Source organism: Paralichthys olivaceus, chromosome 23 (assembly GCF_024713975.1).
Source record: "Paralichthys olivaceus isolate ysfri-2021 chromosome 23, ASM2471397v2, whole genome shotgun sequence".
NCBI classification, from domain to species: domain Eukaryota; kingdom Metazoa; phylum Chordata; class Actinopteri; order Pleuronectiformes; family Paralichthyidae; genus Paralichthys; species Paralichthys olivaceus.
In genome coordinates this window covers 1558055-1580889 of record NC_091115.1, presented here as the reverse complement: position 1 = coordinate 1580889, position 22835 = coordinate 1558055, and the positions used below count along the sequence as shown (strand labels likewise).

General features: G+C 42.9%; 1 protein-coding gene across 24 annotated transcripts in view; it reads right to left on the bottom strand.

The window, feature by feature from the left end:
• The window catches only part of abcc9 (ATP-binding cassette, sub-family C (CFTR/MRP), member 9), a 32405-nt gene extending 11520 nt beyond the window's left edge, over window positions 1–20885 (bottom strand). The window contains exons 1-30 of one of the 24 annotated variants that reach the window (XR_011240160.1): window positions 19710–20882; window positions 17785–17834; window positions 16747–16923; window positions 15784–15925; window positions 15442–15563; window positions 15206–15372; window positions 14983–15084; window positions 14650–14790; window positions 14373–14555; window positions 12647–12811; window positions 12388–12543; window positions 12171–12305; window positions 11462–11624; window positions 11340–11380; window positions 11064–11206; window positions 10597–10705; window positions 9444–9551; window positions 6954–7026; window positions 6266–6371; window positions 5651–5689; window positions 4835–4873; window positions 3257–3358; window positions 3087–3171; window positions 2816–2896; window positions 1675–1812; window positions 1365–1490; window positions 1190–1289; window positions 1030–1103; window positions 695–907; window positions 435–589 (exon numbers count right to left, since the gene is read on the bottom strand). Coding sequence is in view for 22 of the 24 variants with exons in the window: in XM_069519962.1 (XP_069376063.1) it covers window positions 435–907; window positions 1030–1103; window positions 1190–1289; window positions 1365–1490; window positions 1675–1812; window positions 2816–2896; window positions 3087–3171; window positions 3257–3358; window positions 4835–4873; window positions 5651–5689; window positions 6266–6371; window positions 6954–7026; window positions 9444–9551; window positions 10597–10705; window positions 11064–11206; window positions 11340–11380; window positions 11462–11624; window positions 12171–12305; window positions 12388–12543; window positions 12647–12811; window positions 14373–14555; window positions 14650–14790; window positions 14983–15084; window positions 15206–15372; window positions 15442–15563; window positions 15784–15925; window positions 16747–16918 (3485 nt within the window). In the remaining 2 variants the exon portion in view is untranslated. Of the gene's footprint in view, window positions 1–434; window positions 908–1029; window positions 1104–1189; window positions 1290–1364; window positions 1491–1674; window positions 1813–2815; window positions 2897–3086; window positions 3172–3256; window positions 3359–4834; window positions 4874–5650; window positions 5690–6265; window positions 6372–6953; window positions 7027–9443; window positions 9552–10596; window positions 10706–11063; window positions 11207–11339; window positions 11381–11461; window positions 11625–12170; window positions 12306–12387; window positions 12544–12646; window positions 12812–14372; window positions 14556–14649; window positions 14791–14982; window positions 15085–15205; window positions 15373–15441; window positions 15564–15783; window positions 15926–16746; window positions 16924–17012; window positions 17202–17784; window positions 18015–19709 lie in introns of those variants that run through there. The other 23 variants (XM_069519962.1, XM_069519965.1, XM_069519961.1 and 20 more) reach the window with 23 other exon arrangements.
• Window positions 20886–22835: the final 1950 nt, after the last annotated feature.

Here is a 22835-nt window from a genome sequence, read left to right as displayed (position 1 = left end):
AGTTGCAGGTTTGTAGCTCTGTTTGTTGGCGTAGAGCCGCTGACAGAAGCCCACACCCTAATGAGACCACGTTTGACTCCAACGGATTCTGAATTTGGTTTGGAAATCGTATTCACGATGCTTGTAAATATTCCTGATTCGATTTCTTGGCCCATTTCTCAGTTGAGAATCTGTTCAGTAGTTTTTGTGTAATCCTGCTGACAACAAACACACACACGGATCGAGGCAAGAAGATTTTTAATTTGAATTTCACTTTCCGAGCCGCCGCCCAAAACAATAACATAAAGGAGGGGAGACCGTCGGAGGGAGAGAGATCACAATGACGTAACTCACAATAATTCACCATTACTCGTTCATCAGCAGCTTCTCAGTGACTAGAAGTTCAACTCATGTTCATCTGTATCATTACGTTGTGTAGTTGTGTAGTTGTGTACCTGATGGGAGCGTGGATGATCTTGTTGAGCAGGTTGTGGTGCAGGTTGGTGGCTGCAGAAACACCCAGAAACTCCACAGTGAGGGAGGTGATGAGGCACAGTGTGATTCCAGCTGCACACAGGATAATGAACACTAACAGATAGTAGGAGTCCTTCTGCGCACAAACACACACACACAGACACACAATGTAAGAGTTCAGAAAACCAGAGCTACTGTTTATGTCACTGACAATGTAGAAAAATGGAGGTTCAGTCTGTACCTCCAGAGTATCCCCGGAGAGGGTGAAGTTTCCGCTGATATTCACGGCCGAGCTCGTTCCATTGTACGAGATGTTGCTGGAGAAGCTCTGATTGGACGTCCACAGGGCCAACCAGCAGTCAACGGCGACAATGACGGAGTGTTTGAGGAGCTTGGAGGACACCATGAGGAAGACCATGAAGAAACCACCAGAGGACAGGTAACACCAGCACACCTGAGACGAAGGAGCAGATGTCCTCACGTACAAATATGAAGATTTGATAAAGTAAATAACCAAATAAAATAAGAGTTTTCATGTGTGTGTCCATCAGATGTGTGCGGCTGCAGACAGATTACCCTCCACGGGATTTTAGATCGTCTGTTTGTGGTCGTAGACATGTCGTCGTCGTCTTCTTCCTCCTCTTCCTCCTCTGATGAGACGAAAAATCAGATGAACAACGAAGCGATTCAACACTTTTCCTATTTCCGGTTTTCTTGTTAATTGGATGTTAATCACCTTCGTCCTCGTCATCCATCTGGTTCTTGGCTTCTCTGGAGTAGAAAGCTCTTCGCAGAGTTTTCCTCTCCAGGGTTGTTTGACTGTCCTGCTGAATGTCCTGCACACAGAGACACAATCACAACAGGGACACGTTGGTGGATCAGTCATCGCCAGATTTTGGAAGCCACTTCACCTTCTCCAGCTCGTGGTCTTGTCTGTTCATCAGAGTTTTCCAGTGATCGTACAGCTCAACATCATGAGTCTGAATGTCCTTCAGGGTTCCCTCCCTCAGGATGGAGCCGTCCTTCATCGCTATGATCTTGAAATAGACACACACAGAGAAAACATTCAAACATGAGAGAGTCGTGAGCTTGATGCTAAACATGATTAAAGCGACTGAATATCTAGATTTTGAATGTTTGAAATGAACTACCACAGAGTCGTACTGTAAACTGTGGAGTTGAGTTTCTTCAGATATTAGTACATCAGTTTGCAGTTCTTACCCAGTCTGCGTGTATAAGATACTGCAGTTTATGAGTGACCAGGACGACGGTGCGTTTATCGTCCTGCAGGAACTTGAGGATTCCTTCCTGCATCAGGTGATCACTGAGGTGGATGTCCAACGCTGAGAAGGGATCGTCCTGACAGATACGAGAGAGAAAGAGAGAGGGTGGGGGGGGGGGGGGGGGGTGTTAAATATCCGAGATGATCAACATTTCAGTCGGATCTTTATTAGCTTTGTTCTGTATTTACAAGAAATCGTCACATTAAACGTGTTGGATCTTTAAATCCAGGAAAATCTGACGTGGAAGTTTGCGAGCCGAGCTGTTACTTTCACCCTGCGCACTAAATTAAAAACTATCCCCAAGTGTAAGTGGTACCTGTTCTACAGCCCTGAGATAAATGTTTATATTCATGTGATTAAATTACGCTGATTTACTGTCGAACACTCGGCACTAAAGCTCCTCTGGACGACGGCGTCTGCCAAATGTGATAAGTCTGTTTTGTTCCATGACCGTCTGTCTAAGCGGGTGGGCTGCGTCTTCTGCAGCCTGTTCATGGAGATCGGTGTGAAGATTGTTTCATGCTCTTCACTGACGTATATATATATTCCAGGCCTGAGATCACGCATGGAAACAACAGGCAGCAGTGAAACAATGTGAGTTAAGAGGAAACGTCTCCTCCTTATCACACGTTTTGTTAAAAAGTGTGATGAGTGCAGAGAAGAATGAATGTGGCCTTGATAACCAATTAGAGTTTGTGATGGCGACAGGAAATTATATGAAAGATAAACACATGACAGCAGAGGCGAGCGAGACACGGACGCCTCCTCATCCCAGCGGCCGGCGACACGTTGTGTGATACAGCGTCGCCTGATACAATCAATCGTAAAGAAATGCAGTGAGGACATGACGGAAGATAATCCAGTAAAGAGAGGGTGTTACTTCCTAATGGAGACTTATTTAATTCCTCAACAATGTTTATTAAAAACCTCTGGGCTCGATTTTTACACATCTTCTTAAATGATCCTTTTAACGGACACTTTTATTTTCAGGACAACCTCAGCTTTGTCTTCATTTCGCTGAGACACAAAAAAAGACCAAATCATTAGGATCTTGAATATTTTCAAGATATTTAACTCACCAAGAAGACAATGTTGGTGTTCTGGTAGAGAGCTCTGGCCACACAGATTCTCTGTCGCTGACCTCCACTCAGGTTGATGCCCTGAACCACAAGAACAACGCAGATCAAAATTAGAAAATACATAAAATGAAAGATCAGACACGTTTCTTCTGTGTGTAATAATCAGACAGTAACTTTGAAGGGTTGATTTGAAAGATAATCCAACATGGATTCAGATATATAACAAGAGACAATGCAGATGTTCTGAGCAGTAGATTAAACGCGTGCGAACCCTCTCTCCAATCTCAGTCTGGTCTCCGAAAGGCAGCAGGTCGATGTCTGGCTGCAGAGAGCAGGCGTCAATTACAGCTTTGTACCTGAGAAACACAAACAACAACGGTCATCACAGAAAAAACTCATTTCAGAAAAGATCTCAGCCGACACAGAATCTTTTTATTTTACCTCTGTTTACTGAAAGGGCTTCCGAAGGTGATGTTGTCCTCCAGTGTGGCGTTGAGCAGCCACGACTTCTGGGTAGCGTAGGCCACAGAGTATCTGTTCTTGCTGGATGCATCATGGGAAACGGAGGCAAACAGACACGGAGTTAGAACTACGAGTCCTGTTTTCATAAAGCTAAAGAGCAGGAGCACTGATCCACGGTCACCGGTCACCTCCAGGACCTTCACTGCTGAACTTTTGAATTTGAAACACAGGTTTGATTTCAGGGAAAATAGATAACATATAATCATATCATATAATTTAACAGATATAAAATGAGTAGATCAGATTTTCGATATGTGTTTTTAACAAAAGGTTCATTAAAAGATATATCAAGGACACGAGGAAGGAGAATAATCTAATTTAAGAAATATATGTACTTTAATATATATATACACAATTTTAATATTCATATTGTACTGTATACTATACCTTTATACATTACCAAATACAAAAGGGTAACAGTACACATCCACCTGTATATCAAATCAAGTATTATTATTATTATTATAATATTTCCACACGTTCTCTTGTTGGCCTCGTTCTGACTTTGACTTCTGAATTTTAATAAAGGATCAATTATTTCTTTTAATTTAATTCTCAGCATTTCACCTTTTCTGAAGACGACTGTTTAGGGGGAAAAATAATTCTGAGATCAGTGCTGCTGTTCCAGTCAGCTTTATGAGGAAGAGGAGGAAGAGGAGGAGGAGGAGGAGGAGCCGGAGGATGGTTCATGGGTTAATGATGAGCAGCAAATCACCACAACCACAGTAACACAACAACAACAACAACAGCAGCAGCTGCAGCAACACCAACTTAAATAAAAACACGATGACATCTGCTGGGAAACTGATCTGAGAACAACACTGCTGACATTTCAGCTTCACTCCACACACACACACAAACACACACACACACACACACACACACACACACACACACACACACACACACACACACACACACACACACACACACACACACACACACACACACACTGGAGGCTGATGTTTCTGAACACACACATATGAACGTGACGCTGCTTCGGCACGGTGGAGCAGTGGTCAGCACCAGTCTGACACTAGTCTGAAGGAACCTTCAAGTTATAATTGTGTTTGAAAAGTTTTTAAAAGAAAAATTAAAACATTCTTTTGAATGTTTTCTATTTTTACTGTTTAATTTCCTGCTCGTTTCTTTTTTGTTCTTTTAAGCATATTGAGCGACAGGCGCTGACATTTCAAGAGATAATCTAGAAAATGTTATATATTTGTTTTAAACTAAATTCAGTTTTACATTTTTTTAAGTTCTTTGATTTCTCTTTTCATGGTTTGATCACTTTGATCTCCTCAGTTCAGAAAAACAGATCATACGTATGTGTTCATGGACACAGCCTGAGAAATCAGTTTTTATTAATCTGTACTTTCTGCTCAGGGGGTAAATATGAAAAATGGAGTTAAAAAAGATGGAGGGGGTTCGGATGAGGGGTCAAAGGGTCACTTCAGGTCTGAAACAGGATGAAGAGCGAGGAAGAAGAGCGTGTACCTCCTGATGTCTTCGTCAGACTCCTCTGTCCCTGACCAACTGTCAAAATCACGTCAGTGTGTTAGAGTGAGTCTCAGCTGTGGGTACGTTTAAATAAACATGTGAAGAAAAAGTCAAGAGGTCGAGAAGCAACAGAGACAGAGACACGGAAATAAAAAACAGACGATGGAAGGAAGATGGAGCGAAAAGGGACAGAAGTGTTTTCATTTCAGACTCCAGACAATGAAGACATGAGGTTCGTCTGCCAACTGTTAATCAGTTCAACCTTCCCACCCACTGAAGAAGAGCCATGGAAGAGATGCAGTCACGTCTGTCTAAAATAATTAGGTTTGGTGGCTTCTTCCACGATGAGGACTCGTGTCTTATCTGCATCAGGGCGTGTGCGTGTGATGATGATGCTCCGGGTCAAAGGATTATGTAAATTCAGTAGGTCCTCAAGTGGCTTTAAGCAGAAAACACAAGACCAGTCTCTTTTCACTTGTTTTAAATATAGGAATGAATTTGTTGGTTAGAAAGAAAATGATCAGGTTTTGTTCTAAAGTCAAACTTTTCAATAGCTACACTTTTGATCTTTCTTCTTCTTTGTGGTTTCCAAAACAGGACTGACATGTTTTATGTGTCAACACAGCAAAAATAGGTTTCTTGAATCTATTGCTGATGAATTTCCTGATGTCAGGCAGCTAACATTCCCTCAGGATCAATATTTATCTAGTTACTGATTCTGCTGAACGCAGTTCGAGCTAATTAAACTTTTTGTCTCAGCTGCTAAAACATAAATGATTCTGTTTCAGAAAGAAGAGGCCGGAGAGAAAGTACCTGATGTTCCCCTCGTGGACCATCTGACATTCAGGCAGCCTGATACGGCAAGAAGGCAGGAAGTGAGGAAACACACACACAGACACACACACACACACACACACACACACAGTACACCAGTATACAGGCAGACAGGTGAATAGAAGTGCAGATCTGCACACATAGCAAAGGCTGGCGTGCAGCCTGATGCATCTTTAACGTTTGAATTGAATATATACTTCCTTTAAGATAAAAAGAAATTCAGCTGCAACAGGATACAGAAATAAAAAAGAGACACATTTCTCATCCCAGCAGTTTCTAAAACACATTTCACTCCGACCCCTGATCCTTCAGAGGAAAACACTGAGGTAAATGGTTAAAACCAAACTTCAGACATTAGTTAAACTCTCCGCTAACAAACCAACGTTCATTATCACTGATAAAAGATTAGATTAGGACGTACAAGTCAATACGAGCATTAATGTGGAGAGATTTCTCTAAAGCCTGGTTCTTACAGATCACACGTGTTTTATTTTTTTTAATTCCAGAACAACCACCAGGCTAACGACCTGTTTCTGAGCTGACATATAATCAAGTCAATTTTAGACGTGTGAGCAGGGTTGCTGTGATTCTTACTTGCTCCAGTGGACTCTTCCGTCGATGGTCTGCATCTCGCCCAACATGGCGAGCAGCAGGGAAGATTTCCCACAACCCACCTGGCCCACAATCATCGTCAGCTGACCTGAAGAAAGAGAACAGGCTAAATAACATTGTTTTGTATTTTGGCTTAATGTTCGATTTAATTGCAATTAAATCGTTAAAATAGAAATTTATTCACTAACAGTCAATTTGCCATATTGCCCCCCCCCCCCCGGGAAGTGACTCACTTGATATCATACTACGACACAAACAGGATTCGTTGATCTGCCAAGTGTTGGTGTCATGTTATTTGTAGTAACTGTGTGTGTGTGTGTGTGTGTGTGTGTGTGTGTGTGTGTGTGGCGGCCTCCTGTAAATAACCTGCTCTCCTGACTCTTGGTATTTCAGTGTGAGTGTGACTCACTCGCTGCAGGTCTGTTTGATTCATTCACATTTTTACAGCGTTCACAAAGTTCCAGGGATTTGAAATGAGGGAAAAATAAAGAACACGTGACCATCAGGAGTCTGATTCAAGAAAGAGAAATCACTGTTCTTTGTTCTTAGTCTGATTCTAATTTTGTTTTGTAGAGGCGGTGAAAGATAGTTTAGTTTGACTTCTTCTCATTTTCTATCTTCTCCCCGACGCTCGGCTGTGAGCTGTTGTGTGCTCGATGACCGCTCGTACCTGTCGGGATGCGGATGTCGATGTCTGACAGCGTCGACAGGTTACTTCCCCAGGTGAAGAATCCATTGCTCACCTGAACAGAAAGAGAGAGATGAAGAGAAATGTCACCTCCAGCTGCAGATTCATTTATTCTCACTCATTTTGCAACGTGTGAGTGAAGCACGTGACCCAGTTTGTGTCCTGACCCGGAGTTTAAGAATCCCTGAGAGCAGGGACACACGCTGTCCAAGCGTCGTCCCGTGATGCATTTCTCAGAGTTCACGACACAAGAGGGACAGATGCTGAGGTCCAGTTATTTATTCAACCCTTTGACTCTATCAGGGCAGATTGTAGAGGACGCAGCAAAGCTCTGATCCGCGAGAGGGTCGAGAATGAAATGGCTCAGTGAGGCAGAGCACGTGATGATCTGTAGACTGACATGGACTTTGATTTTCTTCATATTTCCATTCAGCGCTAAAAGATAAAAGTCGGACGTGGTTTGATGTTGATAGATATTTACACATCAGTACGTTTTTATAGACGATCAGTTCCAAGACTGAAAGGAGGAAGTCAGAAGTTCCAGCACGATTCACACTGCACGACGTGTTTCATATGAGCCAGCATGTGATTCACAGGCTTCAGTCTGAAACCATCACTGCATCTTATCTCCCAGGGAAAATCCTCCCAGTCTGAAAGCACAGAAACTGGGTCTAATCCCAGTGCAGTGATCTGTCACCCGGCTTCCTGCCAGCGCTCCGTTTACATTCCTCCCATCTGCTGCATTTATTTGTTTATTTCATGTTTATTTTATCAGATGATCCCCACATCCTCCACTCCGCTGCTGCTTTCTCCCCGTCACACTTCCCAGAAGACGTCCACAGGACATCTCTGCTCCTTTGTGAAACTTTGTGTTACTTTCTAAAGACTAAACACCGGTGAAGATGTTTTATCTTGAACGAAAGAAAAAAAAAACCTGAATATGAATATTAAATTTTTGTATTTGTCCGGTTTGAGTGATTAAAAAACAAATGTACCCATCGGGAAAACCAACAGTTGGGATATAAATTGATTTTGAGGGAGTGGAGCTCATTAAGATATTATCAAAAGAAAGAAGAGAGAGAGAATGTAAAAAAAGAGGAGTGGGATCACTGCTTTTAGAAAACAAGTGAAACAAGCAGGAAGCCAGAGGAAGTGGTCCTGAACCGTTTATAAATAGGACTGGAAGATACAGATGCAGATAAACATGTTCCTTTCAGTCGTGAACAATAATCAACACGTTTATATTATTTCTCTTCAGTTTTTAGATGATTTGAGTGAAGGTCTCTACGTTTTGTGTTAAACCTCCTCACTGTGTGTGTCACGTGACTCATATTTTGTTATCTGGCTGTTCATGTAAATGATATTGCGATAATTAGTGACTTTGTTTTATTGCCCAGCCCCAAATGAAGAATGCAAACACACCACAGCTAATTCCTCCTCATGTGCAAACCTACTTGGCAACAAACCTCAATTCTGATTCTGATTCCGGAACAGGATGAGCGATGAATGCAAAAACTGGGGCTTCTATCCTCTTGATCGCCCCCTGGTGGCTGGCTGCAGTGTAGCTCATAAACCCTCCATGTTAGTGGATGGGACAAACTTCACTTCTGTGCAACAGGAGGAACTGGAGAGAAGTCGTCCATCTTTATTTACACGTGGACGAAATGTTTGTGTGAAATGTTTCTTTAACAAAGTTCTTCATCAGCTCAGTGAGACCATGTTCTTCTCTCTCTCTCTCTCTCTCTCTCTCTAATTAACAGACGAGTGTCTGGTCGGTAGCGTCGCTCCGCAGGGATGAGACCGGAAGAGCGGCTTCGCAGAGGGGCTGAGAAAATGCTGGAGAAATTCACAAGGCCCTTTGAGGGGCAACGTGTTCTCGTGTGAATCCTACACTTCCTGCGTCCACGCACACGCTTTCACAGAAACACACGTCACATGTATGATCGCACGGCAACCGCACACGAACCCACACACGCAGAGTGAAGAAACTCCGAGGATGTGAAACAGCTGCTGACGGAGTGAGTGAAGGAGAGGAAACTCCTCATGACGTCTCAGCGATAACAACTCAACCTTCTGGGATCTGACATGTCGTCCATGTTCATACATTCAAACTGATCTTCTGCTTTTAAAAAAACGGATATTCTTTGTTTCAAATCGGTAACGAATGAAAAATGTTCCTGCAATTTCCTTCCTTCTTTTACTTTCTTCTGCAAAATGCTCAGCTTCTGTTAAATGTCACTCTGCTGACGTGACTCGTTCCTCTGCGGCTACACTTGTCTTCGCTCCAGTCTGAACAACAGCCAAGCAGCAGTGAGGAGAGCTGAGTTCATCGCCCCTAAATCTGCTCTGCAACAACCTCAGCACCGCTCCGTGTCTCAAACTGAACAATCCCCCAGGACTTCACTTCTTAGACTACATGTCAGTCCCTATCCGCCTCCAGTCATCCCCCCACATGTCAACTCTGACCCTGACCTTTACAGCCACATCCTCCGTCTCCGAGGGCCTCATCTGACGCCTGCTCGGCTGCTCGTAGTTGTCCATCTGGTAGCGCATCGGCTCCTTCCTGTTGATGGCTTTGGTCTTGAGGGGGAGAGGGAGAGACAGATTTGAAGTTAGAAATAACCAATAAAGTAAAGATTGTCCTGCATCCGCTTTGGTTCCTGGGGGAGAAGAACAGAGCGGAGGTTCCCTCCGGTAAAAGTTTCCCCACAGAATTTGTCTTCATTCTGTTTTTCTTCCCCCAGAAATACTCCAGTAACCTTTAAGTGAAGCCTTGTCTTTGTGCACCAACATCGAGCGAGAAGCCAATCACAGAATTACTCGTTTTTGATTAAAGGCTGAGTGTGTTCTTACGGCTCAGATGAGATAAAAGCATTTCTTTAAAACTTTTGAGAGAGTTTTCTCCTTCAATCGCTCGCTGCTCGTTAGGATCTCGTCTCCGCCGGAGTCTGAGTGGACATTAAAACAACGTCCGTAAACCCCTTATTGAACTTAACGAAATGGAAAACGACACGAGTCACCTGGTGTCACACGGAAGGAATGTCCGCATGTCGTCTGGCACACCTCATTGATCCAAACCGAGGAAACCTTAAAGCGTTTTCCTGGCAGCCTCAGTGTTCTTTGTTAATGTCGCCTGTTCTAAATACAGGATAAATGTTTGGATCTTTTTTGCAGATCTGAACAAACCAGACTTCATTTAACGTGACGTCTGTAAACGGCTCGTCATTCACACCTCGAGTGATGAGAATAAATCTTTGAAGCGGACTCAAGTATTGACATTAGGTTCATGGGTGAAACGTTTGATGCTTAGAGGAGAAAAGTTGACTTCCTGTCCACAATGTTTGCCTCTAGCGAATTTTATTTTAGAATTTTTATATTTTTCATTTATTTTTATCCCCAATATCGGCACCGACTCCCAAAATCCCTCATCAGTCAGGCTCTAGCTTCTAGCCTAAGCCTGTAACCCTTTTCAAAAGTCTTTAATAACTATTATAATTATAATAAACCTTTCTGCAGAGGATAAGGGTCTGTTTAGGGTTGAGCAGTTTAAGTGTAAAGACGTTCCCCAAATAAAAATGATCATTTATCATGTGTTGTTGATCGGCCTGCAATCACTGAGACTCACCATCCCCAGGTGTTTTTTTCCTGCTTCGAAGGAAACGGGCATGTCTCCGTTTCTCCAGCTGTCGTCTCCGATTTCGTCGCTCTGAAGAAACTCACCGAGCTTCTGGACACTGTAACACACACACACACACAGACACACACAGACACACACACACGGACACACACAGTTAAGTGTAATTGTGATGATACCAGTAATCTCTCAGGGGTTTAAAGCTTCTCTTCACTGCTGTCAAGTTTCTTCCATGTTCCTTTAATTAGATTTAGAGTCACATTCACTTTCCGTGTTTAGTCAGATCCATATATTCCCTCTCTCTCTCTCTCTCTTTCTCTCTCTCTCTCACTCTCTCTCTCTTCGTCCAAACAGCTTCACCACTAAGACTTTTTCAATTTACATTAAGAATCGACACAAAAAGACGCAGCACATCGCACAAAGGTTATTTTTAGACGTATTCCACCGCAAACACTCACCTGACCAGAGCCTTCACAGCAAACTTGACGACAGTGGAGAGCAGGAAGAGCGGAGTGACCAGGATGTGGAACAACGCCAGCGCTGCGAAGGCCTCGGAGGGACTGGGACAGGTTTGTTTCTCGAAGTAATGCATCGCAAACGTCTACAGGACGACGGGGATTTAAACGTTACCGTTACTTTATTGATATTGCCAAATTACACTGTGGTTGTAGAAAGCAGACGATAGTAGTTAGAGATTCATAGATTAATGAATCCCAAAAGTAAAACGGTCTTACCGCCAGAACGGCAGCAATGGGGATGGCAGCATTCATGAAAACTGCACACAGAGAGAAAAGCGGATTTATTACATTGAGATAAAGAGTCATGCTTGAGTAACACTAACTGGTTTTCATCTTACTGGACATAGACGTGTAGAAAGCAAAGGTCCTGAGGCTGGTGAGCTCTTTGCCTCTCGTCTCCTCCACGCTGTCGGAGAAGATGTTCTCCCAGGCGTACAGCTTCAGCAACTTTATACCCTTCAAGATCTCTGTGGTCTTCTTCAGACGATCGGTGGAGTGCTCCTGAAAGAGACGACACAGGACGACAAGTTATGTGTTAGTCGATAAAACGGAAGAGTTTGTTTCGAGATTCACATGAGGTCACTTTTAATCATCTTCGAGTATAAGTGACATCTGGTAGAAATCTGAAGAAATTCCCTAAACATAGACTTGAGATATGATGTTTGAGGGGCCAAAGACATGTTTTGTGACTCCGTTGATTAATCAGTTAATCAATAACTCTATGTGAACATTTGAGCAAGATTTGAAAGGATTTTCTTGAGGCGTTTTTAAGATAACGTGTTCACAACAGCAAAAAAAGGGATTTTCTGGTGTTTGTGCCGGATGGTTGTTCTTGATATATCGTGTTCACACGAACAGGAGGACACCATAACCTCGACATTTCACCACCAAGATTAAATCAGTTCGTTCTGGAGTCTAAACGAACATTTGTCCCAAATTTGAGGAAATTCCGGAAAGGAAATCTTGAGATATCACGTTCATGAGAATGAGAGAAAAAATGACTGTATGTAAAGTTGTATGTCAAAACAACGCTGTCAAACTTCTTACTAGTGTGCTTTTTTGTGTGTCCGCCAGCTTCGTAGCTATGAGGTATTGTATCGGAGCCAGCAGAACTATGACGGACGCTCCCACCAGAGCGCTCCAGCCCAATAAATAGTAGAGCAGGACCACTCCCATCACAATCTGTAACAGAGGAACCAGGAAATAAATCTTTGCACAAACCCCACTGCCGTATATTAAGAGTTCTGAGATAAAACTCCTATACCTGAACGGGCATGGCCCAAAGGTTCGGGCAGAGGAAGAGGAACCACATCAGCTGGTTGGTCTCTATAGCAACCAGGTTGTTGATCTGCCCGAGTGTCATCTCGCCCATGGACATGTTGGAGGTGGAGAGACGCAGGATTTTGTTGTAAATCATCGCCTGGAAAATAAATTATTATTAGATCTGAAAAGAATGGGGAGGACAGAACGGAGTAAACGTCGCCTAAAGGGGGCGACACTGCCACCGATGATGTTTCACTCACCAACAGGGCTCCGCGCAGGTTGATGCCAGTTTCTATGGCGACGTAGTAGGAGGCCTGTAAGAAGGTCCTCTGCAGGATTAACGCCAGGAAGAGAAGAACGGCCAGGACCGGCGTGTTCTGCAGCAGCTTAGCGGAAGACATGAAGTGGACGCCAAAGTAGGTTTCCTGCAAAACACACACAAGTTTGACCGTTGACCACGTGAATCTGAACAGTTCATCTGCGAGTCTGTGTGAACATTTGAGCCAAATTTTTAAGTGTTTCCTCGCGGAGTTTCGGAGAAATTGCGTTCACAAGGCAAAAAACGATTCCGACCAGCAAATTGTAATCAGTTCCCTATAAACCCTCTCCTCGCTCTACATATGAACATGTACATAAACGCATTACGTGTATATGAATAAAACACACTCACACACTGTGGCTGTGACGCTCTGCAGTGCCCCCTCTGTGTTCATCGGACCCGGAGTGTGAGGTGAGTGGGAAACTTTCCGTGTCACTCAGAAATGCAGCCGTGCTCTGCTCTGTATCTCCGCTGCCCATTACATCCACTTTACCCGACAAGCGCTCACATTCAACATCAGCCGCATCAGGCCGAGCGCAAACACACAGAAGCATCTGTTCCGCCTCTGCGACCCGCTCCCACCTCTGGAGGAGAACGGCACAGGTTTCAGACGAGTGGATGTTTGAGATCAGCTCTGCCAAATGGACCTGGTGTGTAAACGTGTCTGTTCTCTCTCCGTCGTGAGAAGATAAATGTGCTCTGTGACACTGAGGCGTGAGAATTCAAATCTCGCTCCAGCTGCTGAAACTTTTTTAGATCATTTATAATCCTGAAAACGTTGATTTTAAACTTTAACGTCAGGGAAAATCAAGGCTGATGAATCTAGACTCACGTGTGTTAGTGCTTAGTGTGTGTGTTCTGTGTGTGTGATGTCAACACCCAGCGCATTACGACATGACAGGCATATTATCACGTCAGATACAGCGTCCCACACACTCAGACACACACACACACACACACACTCAGACACACACACACACAGGTGTTGACATGATGATTGTGACCAACGCCTCTGTAACATCACACTGAGAGTGAGTCATTGACTGGCTGGCTCCTGACATCATCACTAACAGGCAGTGTGTGTGTGTGTGTGTGTGTGTGTGTGTGTGTGTGTGTGTGTGTGTGTGTGTGTGTGTGTGTGTGTGTGTGTGTGTGTGTGAGTCTCAGATGACGTTGCACTCGTTTGCAGTTAAACTACAATAAAATGATCGAACGTAAACACTGTGGTTCTTCAGCAGCATCAGTCGAGCCGAAGGGACTGAATGAATATTTTAATTTTTTGTTATTATCTGTTCATCTTCCTCGTCTGGTTCAGACGTTCACACCAAAATAAAAAAGTTTCCTCAGACGTCTTCACCTCCGATGATTTAAAGTTTCATCCACGAGGATGTTCATTTGAACTAGTACTGTAGTACTGTAGTACTGTGGAGTATTGTGGAGTACTGTGGAGTACTGCGGAGTACTGCGCCTGAAGGTGCTGATGCTGCTAGTGATAGCATCATGACGTTACCATGGCAACTAAATGAACGCTCCATTCATGTTCCAATCAGAGTCAAGTATAGGTAGACTCCGCCCACGTAGGTGATGACGACAGGACGTACGATGTCAGAAACGAACAGATCAGATGAAACTATGAACACATGAAGCTTCGGCTGAGACCCACCCACCATCGGTTCTGACGTGCTGTTGTCAGCCTCCATGTACTTCACGATGCCGGAGATGCACAGTGGCCCGGCGAAGCCCAGCAGGTCGGCAAGGTAGCGGAAGGTGCTGCTGAGCAGGATGGGACGCCCGAATGCTCGATACATGGAGCGCCAGATCGACGGGGATCGATTCGGATCCTCCGCTGTCTGCGTGGAGAGAGAGAGAGAGAGAGAAGCCGAAGAACATAAAGCGAGAGTTTCGAACGAGAGTCAAATCAGGGGATGGTCTCCATCCGCTCACCCTCTGATCCTCGTAGGCGTCTTTGAGCCGCAGGTAGTTGGTGAGCGCTCTCATGGCGATGGGCAGCTTCCCGATTTTCTTCAGCTCTATCGGCCTTTTATGGGCTCCCATGATGAGAGGGTTCATCCACCAATATGTCGCCTAAAAATGTGCCAAGAATTCGTATCAGCGTCTTTTACGCTCTGTTACAAGGAATCGCTATAAAAACCATAGTCACAGCCACAGTTCATGATGAGACATCAACATTAGGTCTGGTTGTTGGAAATAAGGAACACAAACGTTTGATGTTCTCTCTTTGAGACGTATATTTAGAATCGATTGTGTGATCGGTACCTTGGAGAGCAAGTTGACAAACGGCTGCAGAAAGCGAACGCCCAGATCCTGCAGATCTTCTGGCGGCTTCACCTTCTGAGGACTGGCGAAGAATACGTACTTCTGCAGGGAGACGAGAGGAGACACGAGAACAATGAATGTGTGGTTAATTAACAAGTTCTCAATCACTGCCATTATTCCTCTTCCTGGATTTGACACATTTGAGTCAATTCAGTTCACTGACCCTGACTCTGATGACGTTGATCTCCACGGCCATCAGGAGTCCGTACAGGATCACCAACAGAGCTGTGATGCAGAACCTCAGGTGCCGTAGTCCGACGTCGTTCTCCACATACTTCCACAGCTTAATGGACTTTGTGATGAACGCCAACACCCAGTAAATGAAAAGAACTGTCCGGGAAAAACCAGTTTATGTCACTGCCCTTAAATAAATGTGGACAAAAGTAATTAGACACTCACCGAGCAGCAGTTTGGGAAAGTTGGACGTCTCTATGTTGTGGTAATAAACCACTGATGTCGTCGCTGCTACAAAACCAATGAATGCAGGCATGTACAGATGGAGGTTATTAGTTTCCATTATCCTACAGACAAAATAAAAATCAATGTGGTAAATCAGAGACAATGTGGAAAAACATAAAACACATAATGGGTCAGGACGTGCACCCGTTACCTCGTCGTCATAATAAGACAGGTCAACATATTAAAGGAAGTCAGTGAATAACAGGTGAAAATACGAATGATAAAAATATGAAATGAAATATCACTACGTAAATACAACATGTGTCTTTCTCGGGGCCTCACTTGGTCGTGACGATGCCTTCTGCAAACTCGCAGACGTGGACGAACAGCAGCGAGAAGGTGAGGATCCACCTCATGTTGTGTCCGGGGAAATGAAGCCACGTGTTGTGATGGATCTGGACCTTCGAGCTCTGACTCCCCCAACCTGACGAACACAGACGGAGACGATGGCGTTTCTGAAGCCGTGTGGTTGTATTGTTGAACACTTGTACCAAACTTGAAACAGTATTAAAGTATTTCTGAATACAATACCTGGCAACCTGAGAGCTCATGAAACAAATATTACATATTCCTTATATAGTCTTACTTTGCTTATTATATTTTCTGTATTTTTCTTAGTATTCTCGTTATGTTTTTGTTTGCTGCAGCTTCATTTCCTGCAGGAAAGATCAATGAACGCACTAATCCAAACTGAACTGCTCTTCAAAGCTGCTTAATGTTCACACTGGAAACAAGAGTGTGTGTGTGTGTGTGTGTGTGTGTGTGTGTGTGTGTGTGTGTGTGTGTGTAACACATCTGCTGTGCTCGCCCGCCGACAGGAAGTCACATGATATCAGGTTTTTTAATGCCTCATGACATTAATATTCTTAAATAAATAAAAAGAAATCCATCTATTTTCTACCCTTATCATACAAAGGTCACACGGGGCTGCGGTCTATCCCAGCATGCACTGGGGCAGAATATGACCTGCACTACTCCAGATATGTGATAATCACTTGTGTTTAACACGACGTGAGACGATCAGAGTAAAGATCAGTGATCCTCCGGATTAGTCCGACAGCCGCGCTCGCGTCTGAGACTTCCCAGCAGAGAAGGTGAAGCTTTAAGAGGCTTGAGCAGGAAACACTTAAAACATGTGTCGGAACACACACAACACAGACTGAGCTGAACCCTGAAACCAGGAAGCAAACTGTGAATGTCTGTGTGTTTTATAACCTGAGTCAACAGCTGAATTCATTCACTTACCGATGAAGAGGATGGGGAAGGTGAAGAAGAGCAGGAAAACATGAGGAACCAGGTTGAGAGCGTCCACGAAGCAGCCGTTCTTCAGCACACCTTTGTTCACGCTGTAGGCACTGATGTTGATGCCTACGCCGCAAAACGACAAGCCTTCGTCCAGCGGCTTCATTTCCTCCATTCTGTCTGGGAAAACAAAAAACATGTATTCACGATTACTCTAAGATGTGAAAACTCGTGAATCTAAATTCTGTTTCATTAAACGGCTCGGTCACCTTTGATTTGACCTTTGGAGAACACTTCACATTCAAGTTCACGCTCTCAGAGGCTCCGATTCAAGCATGAGGTCCACGTCACAGCTACACGGCCCCGAGCTCACGATGCTTTCAGGCTAACATCCGCGTTCGAAAGGAAACACGTCAGTAACAGATGTGGGGTTTCAGGGTTTGTGTTCCAGTTTTATTCTAAGGATAAATTACAAAGATCCTGTGGTTTTATCTTCACAAAAGTTTTACGTTTTATCTTTATTTTGTAAAATAAAAAACTTTATAAAGTAAGTAATATTTTGTTGCAGCCCTCAACTTGTTGGTAGCTTGACAGCCATCTTTATTTGGGTCAAGAGATGCTTCCGATAGCTTCATCCCAACACAGTTGATACTTTTATTCTGACATGAAGTCTTGGGATCTTTCAAATATAAATTCCAGCAATAAAACAGGCGACAAGCGTCGTTCTCCACAACGAGAAAATATCAATTTATACTTCTAAAAACAATATTACTTTAATTTCCGTTCAAAGACATTTATATTTTTATGTATTTTGGTTTAACAAAAATGCAGATGATTTAATTTGGTCTAAAACTGATGGAAAACCTGGATTTTGCTGCTAAAATTTAATTTAAAAAAGTTAAATGTACCTTCAGCTTTTCAACTGCCGAAACAAAAACATTTCAAAACACGAGGCTCACACAGACGTTCAAAGGCTCATTCACACGCAGGTTAAGTTAAACTGAGTTGTTAAGTTCAAATGACAACATGAAAGTTTCTCACCTCAGAGAAAAGTAAAAATCCTCAATGCCTCATTCCTGAAACCTGTTTTTCTTCAGCCAGGAAACAAAGAGAGGGAGGAAGAGGAATAAAGACAATATTTTACAGTGAGAAGAAGTGAGCAGAGAAAAGTGGATTATTTTTAGCCTTGTAAGAGAATCAGCTGCTCTGCATTCTGCTGCCACATGTCAAACTGCAGGGAACGAGACAGGGGGCTGCTGCTGAGCTCTTCACAATAAAACACTCACGCGGACGCTGAGTTTCATCCCACTCTCAAGAAAAAGTTCAGTTTGGAGCCAAATAAACCCGATAAAAGTTCAGTTGTAAGATTATCAAATGCAGTAAATGCTACGAATGAGCATTTTTATCACAACATATCAACTGACGGACATAATGAGAGTTTTAATTCATTTCATGTCACAAAATGAAGAAGAAAATCAGCAGTATATTTAAAAAAAAAACACTTTTCAGTTAGTGTTTCATTAATCAATCAAATACCAGTCTCCTCTCTACCCTGTACCCTTTTGACTACACCAGGTTGCTTGTGTACTTAAATGATGAGAACTTGTGTTTTAAAAATTTCAACTTCTATTCTTTATCTTTACATAACGTCGTGCGTCCGCCTGGAAGGAAATGTGCCAGATAAATAAAGATATAAATAAAGATTTGCTTGTTTTTGAGTGTTTGTTCACAATTTCCCCTGAAGGACGACTACGTTTTCTCCCTCATCCAACAATAAAATACTTTATTTTGAAAGCATGAAAGTAATTAATTCCTGAGAAGAGCTAGAAACTTTATCTGACTCCAACGCTCCCTCCTCTCATATTTCCAAATTTGCACCAGTGAGGAGGAGGAGGAGGATTATTATGGGCTCCTTCACCAACTGACATGTCACCTCCTCTGATCACAGCTCTGACGTCATGACCTCCCTGTGACCTCATCACTTTCAGACTTCAGCCTCTGCAGCAACATTAAAAACCTGCTGCTGCAGTTTGAACACGATAAATTAAAAGAATCAGTTCATCAGTAGAATGACTCAGAGTGAAGCTTTAACATTTTAAAAGCCTTTTAACACAATAATAATATTCAAGCTTATTAATCAATGCTTGTTTTTGGAAAATATCATTTTTACAAACATGTGTTTTGATATTTGAAATGATTCTGGAGCAGATTTGATTCATGACCTAAAACCATCACAGAGGATGAAGGATTGTCACGTGACCGCGCTTCGTTGTGTTATTTCTATGAGCTGCAGGAATCAGAGCAAGACGCATCTCATGCACCATGCAGCAAATATTTTAATGAGGAAACAATGGAGCAATAATAAACCGATGTGGTGCGTTTCACATGTCGAGGAGCTACGATGTGACAGTCACCTTGCCTTGTGGTAAACCAAACTCCATAAACAAAACACGTATATTGAAGGTTTTTAGCAGTGTGGACAAATGTATAGGCTTGTGACGTGTCTCGTAATGCATTTTAATCAATTAGCAAGACTCCACTCTTGTATTCGGCTCATATAAGAAGAATGGAAGAGGTTATAATCCAGTAAAACTTTCAACTTTTTGAACTGTCCCGCCTACATTTCCTGCAGCTTCATTCCTCCACATGCGACCGCATCCATCGTTAACCGCGAGAAAGATTAGCGTGATTCAAGCTCGTGTTTTGCTCAAATCTGCGTGCACGGTGGATGTCATTAGAGCCGAATTGTGGATTTACCTTTTCTCCATCCGAATATAGCATTGAGTCGCAAAATGAATCATGAAAACTTTTACTCAGAGTCTAAATTCTTTCAATGTTGGGTTTTTTCTATGGAGTCTGGTTCAGGCTCCGTGTCTTTCACGTGAAGACAGCACTGAACTGAAAACCTCGCTAAGATGCTGTCGCCTGGTTGTAGAGGACAGAGGGGGGAGAAGGAGAAGCCTTACCCGGCCTGTGATGCACGGTGCTGGGCTCGTCCTCCGGTCAAACGTCCGCTGATCGACTCTTTTCTCCGGTGCAGGTTTTCTACTGAAGAACCGGGGACAGGAAACACCGAGAAACACACCAAGTGTCCCTCACATCAGATGTGATGGTGATATGGCGCTGCACACACACACACACACACACACACACACACACACACACACACACACATCTGGAGGCTGTTTCCAGAGACATTTCTCTTCATGCATGAAAACATCAAGAGGAGAATTTAGGTCAAATTAAAGCCGAATAAGCAGAACTGAGCTTTTATTTTGTAAATGTGCAGTTGAACACACGCAGCTGCAGCAGAAACTGTGTGAAGAGTCATTTCAATAGAAATCACTGAAATATCAGCTGAGGATCTGAACTGGAGCAAAGTTACAGGCTTAAAATCCAAGATTCTGCAGAATGAGCTCAATGCATTTTCACGTCACATGTGAAATAAGTCTGTGTCCAGGTCTCTCAGGTGACTGGGACAGTCCATTTCAACAGGTTTACTTTAGAAATATAATATATATGACAAATTATTTCTATTAAGACTCAGTCCCTTTGCACCTGAGCTGCATTTTATTTTGAAATGCATTATTTATTTGCTGCAGAAAACAGGAAGGGGGCGCTGTTCATTCAAAAACACAAAATGAGCTTCAGCAGCAGCAGATTGAAAATCTAATAAAAAGTCACATTCTGCATGTATTCAGAATATTACTAAGAATATTCATATTAAGAATATTATTACCATGAACTTTTTGAAAAAATATGATAATAAATAAATATTAAAGGGGCAGTGTGTCAAATTTGAGTCTCTCTTTGCAAAAGTGGGATATAATCCTCATATCGACGTTATATTAACTGTGCAGTCAGTCTAGAATAAAATGTTTTAGTTAATGTCCAACGAGCTTTATATATATTCTTAAATATCAACACAACACGTTGCTACGGACGACCGGAGCGGACAAACCGGTTAGAGGTGGCGTCTCGCGTTTGAGAAGCTGAATGAAGAAGAAGAAGAAGAAGAAGAAGAACCACGCCGGGGGTGGGGTTCCCAAGAAAATGTCAAAGGAAGAACTTGACCTTTGACCCTTCACACACACACAATCCCCCCCCAGGGCCTGACAAACACTCCATCTTCTATCTCTCTCTCTCACACACACACACACACACACACACACACGACCATCATCTGAGGGAGACGGAGACATGATGGAGATTAAATCATCTTGTGAACGTTTTTAAACTGACCACATTAAATACACATTAAACCTGATGTAGATATAAGATAAGTTCATTTTAACTTGTGTGACCATCGATTACATCTTTGTTGTGTGTGTGTGTCTTCCTGCATCCATGAGCTGTGTGTGTGTGTGTTTTCCTCCACAGCGTGAGAAAGCTCTCTCCTGAGGTTAGTGCTTGACCGACACGCCGCCCCAGAACAGGAAGTGGGGAACGTTCCCCTCTTTCCAGAACACACACACACACACTCATATACACACACACACACACACACACACACACACACACACACTCTACTTATTTTTGACATGGTTTGAATCTCCTTATCTTCTAAATCATCCAAGAAAAATCCTGACTTTCTAAAAACATTTTCTCTGAAAATTGTCCTTGTTTTCAAAATGTCTTGACATGTAAGAGAAAAATAAAGTTTGCAGAGATATCCAAAGTTTTATAATAAACAGAACAAAGTTCATATATTTTAAAAAGAAGAAAAAACAATGTTGTAATTTTCCTAAAGTCTCTTCACTCAAGAGCAACGCCACCCGTTCCACAATTTACTAAAATGTCCAAAGTGCTGTGACTTTGTCTAAATGTTTGTATCGTCCAAGAATGTCCTCGATTATCAAAAACACTTTTAAAAAATGTCCAGAACTTTTCTAAAACATTCTTTTCCTTTAAAAATATCTAACTTTTCCAAAAAAGTCCAAATATTTCTAATAAATGTCTTCACTTGTCTTCAAACTCTAACAAAGATTGTCCAAACTGTCTTCACTCACCACAAATCTTCTGTCTTGTCCTCAGTGTTTAAAACTGGTCCTCACAAGACAGAGGACAACAAACACACACAGGTCAGGTATCAGTCTATACTGCCCCCCTCTGGACACTGGCTGACACTGACGTCAAACTGTTTCTCATGTTCATCAAATTAAATGAAACTCTTAAAATTAACTTTAACAAACTCAATTCCTCTTCGTCGTGTGAACTTTTCCTCCTCATCCTCCTCAGAGGCGACAGAGCCGGATTTTCCTGAAGGTCGTGATTAAACATTCACAACTCATCTAACACGATTGTTCCGCTAAGTGAAGCCTGATTTTCAGCCGCAGTCAGACGGTGACAGATCATAATGAAACGATGACGAGCTGATTCCTGCAGATTAAGAGTCGTTATCACAAACAGACGTGACGGAGGCAGACGAGACGAGAGGAACCAGAACGTCTGACAGATGCAGCGATGCTGAGGTTCCACAGGGATAATACTTCAAACTGATTTAAACAGGAAATACTCAACTGTTGAGGTTCGACACCATCAGTTCATACTTTAATTTAAAGTGACACGAAGATAATTCTGTTTTCATGAGACTGAGACTTAATGTCCTCAACACTGGTTCCATACATTTCCTATAGAAGAGCTCATTTCACTTATGAGGCCTGTTCACCTGATGTACACTCTGGGCACCAGGGGGCGCTCTACACCTTCAGATGGTTGGGTGGAAAAGCAGCAGAACAGTTCTGAAGTGTTTTTGTTTTCTAAGACTTGATGAGACTTTTCAGATTAAAATCAAAAACTGCATTTCAACTCTAGAACCTGACTCCTCCTCCTGAAGGCTCCTCTCTTCTTCTCCTGTCCAGAAGAAAAGTTCCTCCTCCTCTTCTTCTTCTACTTCTTCTTCTTCTTCTGCCTTGGGTATGACAAACAGCTGTTCCTGTTGAACTCTCCGCAGCACAAACTAACTGGACTCAGTGATAGACGCATGGAGGACGCTCAACTTCACGAGGCCTCCTGACCCCACGCCTGGGATGTGGCTCTTTGAGGAGCCACTGTTTGACAATGGTTTCCTGGTCACCTCAGTCCTGACATCC